Source organism: Penaeus monodon, chromosome 4, assembly GCF_015228065.2.
Source record: "Penaeus monodon isolate SGIC_2016 chromosome 4, NSTDA_Pmon_1, whole genome shotgun sequence".
Classification (NCBI taxonomy): Eukaryota; Metazoa; Arthropoda; class Malacostraca; order Decapoda; family Penaeidae; genus Penaeus; species Penaeus monodon.
The window spans coordinates 21591644-21601643 of record NC_051389.1 but is presented as its reverse complement, the minus strand read 5'-3'; the positions used below and the strand labels follow the sequence as shown (position 1 = coordinate 21601643).

Sequence of the window (10000 nt, the reverse complement as noted above, 5' to 3'; positions counted from 1 at the left end):
TAAAGGCCACTACGTGGCACTGCCAGCTCACCACCTGTTTCATTGACAACCCCCAACCTCGCTCCTGCTTCTTCATGCCTTGTTGACAAATGTGGGTCTAGTGAGACCTTACATTTTGGTGCCCAGACCCGGGAAACAGGTTCTACAAAGAATCCCGGTTGTATTTTTTGTGTCAACAATGGGAGACATGGAGAAACTTCAGAAGAAGAGGGCAGTCGCCCGAGGGTGGGCAACTCGCAAATCTAACACATTAAAGGGCCTTCTCAACAATCCAGATGTCAGTGTCATCGATCTGCAAGCTGCCATGGATGACTTTGATCAATGTCTTGCCAGTTTGGAGGAGGTCCAAACATTGTTAGAATTAGAGACTGATCTTGCAAACTTGGATGAAGAGCTCGATAACGCCTCTGAGTTTTTTTCAAGAAGTCCGTAAGCCCAGGCTGCAAGCTGCACAGAGGTTGGGGGATTTGATGAAAGTTGAGAAGAGTGAATCTATTTCATCCTCTAGTCCCAGTAAAATATCTAGTAGCAACAAGATGACAAATGTAAAGTTACCCAAATTAGAGTTACCAAAGTTCAAAGGAGATGTAACTCTGTGGCAGTCATTTTGGGACCAGTTTAAGACTCATGTGCATGATTCTGACATTCCAGTGATAGCTAAATTTAGCTACCTGCAGTCATTATTGGAAGGAGATGCAAAGGGTGTTGTAAAAGGACTTGCACATACCGAAGCAAATTACCAAATTGCTTGTGATATGCTGAAAGAAAGATTTGGAAGACCTGAGCGTATTAAATTTGCACATGTACAAGCACTTTTGAATTATAAATCTTCTGTGAAAGGCAAGGGACCAAAGTATGTGTCCTCCTTGTGGAATCTAAGTGATGAATTGCTGACACACATCCGTAACCTAGAAGCTTTGGGAGTATCAGGGGAACAGTGTGAAGTGTTCCTGACCCCATCATCCTGGCATGCCTTCCTGAGGAGCTAAGAATGGAGTGGGCCAGAGAAGGCTCTGGCCATGAAAGTGACCTCAGTTGGTTGCTGCATTTTCTTCAGAGAGAAATTGAGAGAATTGAGAGATCAGAAACCTTCAGTGTTGTGTTAGGGAAGGCAGAAGGACGGTTTGTGGAATCTGAGAAAAGAAGAGTACCATCTGCATCAGCTCTGTACACATCATCTGAAGCAGGATCATATTTTTGTGCTTCTGCAGCAAGAAACACAAGTCTGAGAAGTGCTGGGATATTCAGAAGCTCTCGTTTAAGGAACGTGAAGAAAGGATTAAAGCAGCCCGTTTATGTTTTAAGTGTTTAAGAGGGACATATTGCCAGTGGTTGTCGAATCAAGTGTTCCAAGTGTAATGGAAATCACAATTCTCTTTTGTGTAGAGCAAAGGGCAACATAAACTCCAATAAAGCTATGGAAAAGGACATTAGTGATCAGAAGATTAGTGATACTGCTGAATCTTCTTCAGAGAATTGCAGTCCTGAAGTGAATCATGTTGGAGTTGCTCTTAGTAAGTGTAATGTGTTAACAAAAATTAGCTGTGTGTTACAAACGGCTAGAGTTAAAGTGTATGGTGTTTTCAGGTATTGTTGTGGAAGCCACCTTGTTGTTTGATACTGGCTCTGATAGATCTTGTGATCTAACAGACCCAGTAATCTTGTTAAGAAAGTTAAGCCTAAGTGGGCAGGCTCAGAACCTGTGTCATATGCTGCTTTTGGAGGTAGTAAGTCTCCTCCAGGTAAACAGAGTAATATCTTTGACTTAAAATTAGTAGGTTTACAAGGTGTAAAACATTTAATGGCATTAGAGATTCCAAAGGTTTGTGCACCTTTAACTAGACCCTGTATTCCCCGTAAATTTGTTGATGCATTTTCAGACTTTTAACTTGCTGATGATTACAAAAATAATAGTCACCTGAGTATAGATATACTAGTAGGTTTGGATGCTTATTGGGGACTTATGGATCCTGAAATTAAGCCATATCAGAGAAATGGATTAGTAGCCCAAAGGTCTGTCTTTGGTTGGGTTTTGTCTGGCTCGTGGATGAATTCTACTAACAAGCCATTTGAGTCTACCCAAATGTTATGCATAGGAAATGTAAACAGATTCTGATTTACGGGAATTTTGGAGTTAGAATCTGTTGGAATAACTCAAAAGGAAACTGTTACTTGCCCATTTACCTCAGACCCTGTTCTACAACAATTTTGTGGAAATGTTAAGTTTGATAGGGGGCGTTATGAAGTAGGCTTACCCTGGAAGTCGATGACTGTACGAAGAATCTTAGAAATAATGAGGGACTTGCTAGAAAAAGACTAGAAGGATTAGAGCGAAAGTTAGATAAGGATCCACAACTTAAGGAACAATAGTTGATGTGTTTACTGGTTACGAAGATGAGGAATAATTGAGAAAGTCCCTTCAAATGAGGTTTTAAGTTCTCATCCTACTTATTATATGACTCATCATCCAGTTGTCAAAGAAGTAGTTCTTCAACAAAGATTAGACCAGTTTTTGATGCTTCTGCAGTTAGTTATAATGGGTTTTCTTAAATGATTGTCTTGAGTCTGGTCCTTCACTTAATCCTGATCTTGTGAAAGTTTTGATTCGTTTCAGAAGGGAAAGTTGCACTGACTGCTGATATTACCAAGGCTTTCTTACAGATCTGTGTTCAGCAAAAGGACCGAGATGTTCATCGCTTTCTTTTTAAATGCAAAGACTCCATTAGAATTATGAGGTTTGTGCGTGTCCCCTTTGGCAACACATGTAGCCCTTTTTTGCTAAATGCAACTATCAATAATCACTTACAGTCTTTTCCTAATACTGAAGTCATAGAAGAATTAAAGGAAAACTTTATGTGGATGATTGGCTGTCAGGGCAGGGCAGTGCTGAAGAGGTTCTGATAAGTTTATAGAAGCTCAGAGAATTTTGGCATTAGCAGGGTTTCCTCTTTCTAAATGGCATCAAACTGTAGATTGACTACAAAGTTTAATGCAAAATTGATCATGTAAGGACAGTATCCCAAGTTTAGTATGATGTGGTTATCCTTACAGACCAGTTTGTTTGGACTTTGATTTAGATACAGAGACGCAGTTGTGTCACAAAAAGAGCATTCGAGTCTCATAGCCAAGCTTTTTGACCTACTTGGTTTGATTAGTCCCTTTGGTCATGTATGCTAAAATCCTCTTTCAAGACATATGGAGACTTGGGCTTGATTGGGATGAAGTACTACCTAAAGAGTTGCAAAATAAGTTCCAGAATTGGGTTAAGAGTATTGCTGCTCTTAAATACTGGAAGATAAATCGCTGCTATTTCCCAGAAATTTCATGGAGTAAGTTGTCGGGTCTGGAACTTCATGCTTTTGGTGATGCTTCAGAGAAGGGGTATGGAACTTCTGTGTACTTAAGAGTTCCCCTTGGGGGTGGGACATACCAGGTGTCATTTGTAGTAGCAAGGTCTAGGGTAGCTCCAATAAAAAGGGTTACTTTACCCTGACTAGAGTTGCTTGGTGCTTTACTTTGTGCTCGGCTCTTAGATTTTGTGATGTCTGCCCTATATCTCGATAAGACTGTAACTTATTGTTGTTGGACTGACTCAAAGGTTGCACTTGCATGGATAAAGGGTAATCCTTGTAGATGGAAGGCATTTGTGTCAAATAGAGTTGTTGAAATTCAGAGTCTCACCTCCCCATGTCACTGGTACCATTGTTCAGGGAAGGAAAATCCTGCTGATCTCATTTCTAGAGGGGAGTTAGCTGAGCCACTTGTAAATTCTACTTTATGGATAAATGGCCCTACTTGGTTGTCTGAACCTTTAACTTTAAGTGATAAAGGAGAAACTGTGGATCTACCTGTAGAAGAAAGTTACAGTGAAAAGATCATTTCTTGTGTATCTGTGACAACTAACATATTTGAGTTTGAGAGATGGAGTCATTTCAATAAAGCTCATCATGTAGTGGGTTGGGTTATGAGATTTATAAACAATGCCCGACCTCATTCTGTGAAAATGTCAGGTCCATTGTCTTCTGGTGAGTTGGTTAAAGCCAAGACCAAACTGTTTTACTGTGTACAGAGAGAGAAATTTGCTCAGGAAATTGCAGACTTAAGAAAGGGTAAATCTCCTGCAAGGAGTTCTCCTTTGTGTAGACTAGATCCCTTTGTAGACGATGAAGGCCTGTTGAGAATTAAAGGACGTTTGGAGAATGCAGACTTGAGTTTTGAAAGCAAGCATCCTATTATAGTTCCTTCCGGTCATGTTGCTAAGCTCTTGGTTCAATTTCAACATATTTTCCTGAAGCATGCAGGAGTATCCACCATTGTCTCTACATTAAGAGGCAGCTATTGGATAGTGGGAGTGAGACGAATTGCTAAAACAGAGTGTGTGTTCGGTGTAAGAGGTATGATTCCAGGGCTTGTAATCAGCCTGCTGCACCCCTACCAGGATTAAGAGTTAAGACTGCTCCTCCTTTTACTGTGACAGGTCTTGATTATGCTGGTCCTCTCTTTTGTATTGATTTACCTTCCAAGAAATTATACATTTTGTTGTTTACATGTGCAGTAATAAGAGCAGTGCACCTAGAACTTACTGACTCATTATCTCTCTCTGACTGCATGCTGGCTTTACGTAGATTTGCAGCACGAAGAGGCATTCCTTCTGTTTTTTACTCAGATAATGCTAAAACATTTGTGGGTGCAGCTCGTCAACTTCAGCAAGAATATGGCCCACTGTCTCCTCAGTGGAAATTCATTGTTCCCCGTTCTCCATGGTGGGGAGGTGGTGGGAACGTTTGAATTAGGTCTGTTAAGTCTGCTTTGAGGAAAACAATAGGTGTTAGATGTCTGTCAAGAATTGAGCTTGAGACCACTCTTCATGAAGTTGAGGTTTGTGTAAATTCTAGACCTTTGACCTTTGTTGGAGATGAACCTGATGTTTCAAATCCTTTGACTCCTTCACACTTTCTCATTGGACGTAATGCTGGATTCCAACTTGAGATTAGTGATAACCTTCATATGTTACAAGACAGGATTTAATTATCCGAGAAAGTGTTCGTCAGCAGCAACTTGACAAATTTTGGAAATTATGGAGCAATGATTATTTAAGAAATTTGCCACCTGTTGTGAAAGGATTTGTGCAAAATTGCAATGTACAGAAAGGTGCTGTTGTCCTAGTCAGAGAAGACCATGTTCCTAGGCTTAAATGGCCACTAGGTGTAGTTACAGAAGTATTCCCAGGTAATGATAATATCATTAGGAGTGTTAGGGTCAAAACTGACAAAGGAATGGTCAATAGACCAGTGCAGAAGTTGCATGATCTTGAAATGTATAGTCCTCTGTATGAAGATTCTGAAGAAAATGTTACACCATCAGTTCCTGGAACCAGTGAAAATAGTGCCTCTGAGCCTTGTGAAGAGAACATTTTGAAACCTACCTCCTATAGTCGACGGGGTCGTGCAGTAAGAACCCCAGTGAAACTTGACTTATAATAGTTTGTAGTGTTCTAAAGTGTAGTTTTATAATTTTGTAGTGCTTCTTATAATTAAGATAAGATAAGGTAATGAGTTCAATATTATGTGTGTTTATAGATGTAATCTCTTAAGAGAAAATTGCCATTATTTTTCTCAGGATTTTATTACCTCATTCAAGTATACTTAGTTTATGATAGGAGTAAGTCCTCCTATGGTGGGGAGTATGTTAAATATGTTAGTTACCCTTATGATGCTCAGAACACTACGTTTTCTATGTTTACCCTCAGTTCCTTTGTTATTGTTTCTGAGTTAAATAATATTATATTTTTATTAACTTTCTAAATGTGTTCTAGAAAAAATATTGCATATTCTATATATTATTAAAATCTAGAATAGAAGTACTTATTTTCCACAAATTATATATTTTTGTGTAACCATTGAAAATTAAAGGCCACTACGTGGCACTGCCAGCTCACCACCTGTTTCATTGACAACCCCCAACCTCGCTCCTGCTTCTTCATGCCTTGTTGACAAATGTGGGTCTAGTGAGACCTTATAATTACTATTACCATTACTATTATCATAAAAATGAAAATAATGATAATAATAACGATGAAGATGATAATGGTAATAATGATAATGATGATGATAACAATAATGTTGATAATAATTTCGATCATTATTATCCTAATACAATAAGATAATAACAATGATAATAGAAATAATAATAACAATAACAATAATGAAAATAATGATAATGATAATAATGATATTAACAACAATAATAATAATAATAATAATTAATAATAATAATGATAATGATAATGAAAATCAGAATGACAATAATAACAATAACAACAACAACAACAAGGATAATGATAATAATAATAATAATCAGAATCATAACAATGGTAATAATAACAATAATAATAATAATAATAATAATGATAATAAAAGTAATAAGAAAAAAAATAATAACAATTAACATGATAATGATGCTGATGAAAGTGACGTTGATGATGATGATGATGATGATGATAAAAAATATGAATATATATATATATATATTTTTTTTTTTTTTTTTTTTCTTCATATATATATATACACATGTATATAGCAATTATAAGGGTAATAATAATAATGTTAATAATAATAATAATAAAATAATCTATGGAAATAATCATGATAATAATAATAATAATAAAATAATAACAATAATAAAAATGATAATGATGATGCCAATGATAATAACACTGGTAACAATAATAATTATAATATCTATTATGACCATTATTATCATTACTACGATTATTGTTATCATTCTTGATTTTATTGTTGTTTTTTTACTCTTATCATCATTTTGACAATATTATTATCATTATCATTATTAGTAATGTTGTTATTAATGTCTGTCGTTGTTGTTGATATTATTATTATCAATATTTTTATTATCATTATCATTGCTAGGATGGAAACGAGAGTTACCCGTCCCACCTGCACCCCGGTAGACGCCAACCCAACGTGAGGCATGTGAATGGCAATAAGAACTTGTGTCGCTCTTTGGTGTGTAGGGCACAGACAATGCTGAGAAGGGACAAGGAACAGTTCATCAGAAATCTTGCTGAGATGGTTGAAGGCCATTTCTTGGTAAATGACCTTCGCCCTGCCTAACAAGCCCGGAGAAAACTGAACTCTAAGCCCTCCTCAGGATGACTGGAGTTCGCTCAATGGATGAACAGATCATCTCAGATATGTTTGGGGTTCGTGAATGTTGGGCTAAGTATTTTCAGCAGCTGTACTAGGTAGACCCTCCAACAGTTAGCTTGGATGCAAGTGGCATCACAATACCTATGCCAGACCCACCCATCAGCGGAGAACTTCCTACCCTAACTTAGGTTAGGATGGCGATTTCCAAGCTGACGTGTGGGAGAGCACCAGGCATATGTGATATCCCTGCTGAACTGTTAAAGGCACGGGGCTTGCATACAGTCTTGACTGCTATCTGGCAGTCTCGTTCCACTCCCCCTGACCTGTTGAGGAGTGTGGTTATCCTTGTTAGGAAGGGGAAGTATATCATTGGGACTGCAGCAACTACCGTGGCATTACATTGCTCAGTATACCAGAAAAGGTTTTTGCCCACATTCTTCTGAAAAAGGATCCACGACCACCTACTAGGCACCAGAGACAAGAGCAGTCTGGATTCACTTCTGACAAGTCCACAATAAACCATATCCTAGCACCGTCGTGAGGGCAGTCGTGGGTTGCTTGCAGCCTACACAAAACCCCAAGAAGACTTGGTGCATCGAGAATTTGCTATGGGAGATTTTGAGACTTATGGGAATTTCGACACGGATTATCGGCCTAATAGCAAGCCTATATATGGTACTGAAAGTGCTGTAAAGTGTGGTGGGGGATTGTCAAATTTCTTCCCTGGTAATTCATGGGTGAGGCAAGGCTGTGTCCTTGCACCAACACTTTTCAACACCTGCATGGACTGGATAATGGACAGAGCTATTGTCAATGATGTTGCTACCCTATCTGAGTCTCTAGAGTAAGTGGTGGCAACTCTTGATGCATTTAGCCTTAAGGCAAAGACCTTGGGCCTAGATGTTTCCTGGACCAAGACCAAGAATCAGGACTTTGGGAGCCTGTTAGGGGAACCCATTCAGTCGATCCATGCTTGTAGTGATGAGGTTGAAGTCACAGAGAGCTTGCATACCTTGGTAGCATATCCATTTCTCTGGGCTGTCAGACCAAGAAGTCAGTAGATGGATTGGTCTGGCAGCAGGAGCCATGAACTTGATCAACAAGAGCATTTGGAGATTTCGGTACCTATGCAGAAGGACCAAGCTACCTGTCTTCAAGGCCTTGCTATTGCCAGTTTTGCTGTCTGGAAGCGAAACTTAGATGCTATCAAGTGCCTTGGAGTCTCGTCTTGATGCCTTATGTAATATGTATCTTTGCCAGATCATAGGGTACCGTGAGACTTGTTACTTGCATAATCCATGATCGCCAACTTAAGCTATATGGGCACCTTGCTCGTTTCCCTGTTGATGAGACAATCCTGAGGGGAGGAGACCAGTGGAACGACCTAGGAGGTCATGGCTTGGGCAGCTCGACGAGACCTGTCGTGAGTAGTTAGCCTCTTGATGATGATGATGATGATGATGATGATGATGATGATGATGATGATGATGATGATGATGATGATGATGATGATGATGATGATGATGATGATGATGATGATGATGATGATGATGATCACTTCCATTGTTATAATGCTGATAATAATAATTATTATTATTGATATTTTTTTTATTACTATCAAATAGACACCAGTAATAAGAATAAATTAAAGCTAGAAGTAAAGATGAAAACATAATGATTATATTGATCATTACAACATGAACGCACACAGACACACACACAACACATACGTCTACATGGGGACATGAACGTACACTCATCTTGTACAATTTCATACATTCTAACACACACATACATTTACACATATCTTCACACACACACAAAAGCACATTCACATACACTGTATATATGCAAATTTACAGGAGCCTCCAATCACACATATAGATTCATACACATCTAACCTGCAAGAATTCGAAAGTTAACATTTTTCCTACAGTCTAAATACCGCCAACCAGACACTCCATAATACACGTTTAGATAATCTGCAAACGTCGACGTAAAACCAGATCAAACAGGATAAACTAGATAAAACAAGATCATATTGCTAAATATTTTACGAGACAACGCCCCCCCCCCCACCCTTTCTGAATCTAGATTATAACCTATTTTCCTTGGCATTCCCCAGCTGGACCAAAGACCTAACGAGACCTGGTGCTACATTTTGTATCTGTTAACTCTTCGAAGAAGATCGAATGACGTCTCCCTAAGTCCAAACACGAGAACCCTGTGGAACGTGATGCCTTCTATAGGACTACAAATCCTAAATCCAGCAAGTGGTTTGACATATTCAACCTCGACAACGAGGAACCTACTTGCTTCGAACCCAAGCCTAACAGGATGGAAATAGGATGACGGACACGGAGCAGGATAATAAAACCATCAAGACAGAGGAGGAGGAGGAGTGCCCCAATTCTGTCAGACGCTGTGTGTTTTTTTATTGGAACCAACATGCATGAACGAATGCTCGCCTCCTACAGTTCCTTTTCGAGGAGGGGCTCAGTGTGATAACAAGGAAGGCCACCGTAACAGAAGCGACAACAGAAGGCCGAGGAAAACCATGCCCTTCACTTTAAGAAGTTAGCAAAACTGATGAGATTTTTGTTTGTTATTGCAAAGACAGATGAAGAGTTTATTGCGAAGCTGGTGGTAGGTGGAGTAGGCAACATGAGGGCAACCTCATGAACTCCGGCCTCAACCGCTAGCCAAGGTTGCTACAGGCGTAAAGCCATACAGTCAGGGAAGACAGGTTTGTAGAAGTAAGTGAACAGGGCCCGTTTGCAGAGAAGCGCAAGTGCAAGAGGGATGATTAGGTCTCAAGAAGTATAACTGCA

The 10000-nt window shown here is 39.1% G+C and overlaps 2 protein-coding genes across 2 annotated transcripts; both read left to right on the top strand.

Annotated features, from left to right (window-relative positions):
- Positions 1–536: 536 nt before the first annotated feature.
- On the top strand, positions 537–989 carry LOC119572498. Its single transcript, XM_037919607.1, has one exon. It carries the CDS (start codon positions 537–539, stop codon positions 987–989), a length of 453 nt encoding a protein of 150 aa, XP_037775535.1.
- Positions 990–3166: 2177 nt separating this feature from the next.
- On the top strand, positions 3167–4444 carry LOC119572497. The gene is made up of 2 exons (XM_037919606.1): positions 3167–3460; positions 3566–4444. The coding sequence occupies exons 1-2, from the start codon at positions 3167–3169 to the stop codon at positions 4442–4444; spliced, it is 1173 nt and encodes a 390-aa protein (XP_037775534.1).
- Positions 4445–10000: the final 5556 nt, after the last annotated feature.

Excerpts from the sequence above, each read along its gene's own strand:
- LOC119572498 (XM_037919607.1), top strand. The coding sequence starts at position 537 with ATGACAAATGTAAAGTTACCCAAATTAGAGTTACCAAAGTTCAAAGGA.
- LOC119572497 (XM_037919606.1), top strand. The coding sequence starts at position 3,167 with ATGTATGCTAAAATCCTCTTTCAAGACATATGGAGACTTGGGCTTGAT. Across the intron at positions 3,461-3,565 it reads TTGTAGTAGCAAGGTCTAGG|ACTGTAACTTATTGTTGTTG; the intron begins GTAGCTCCAATA and ends TATCTCGATAAG.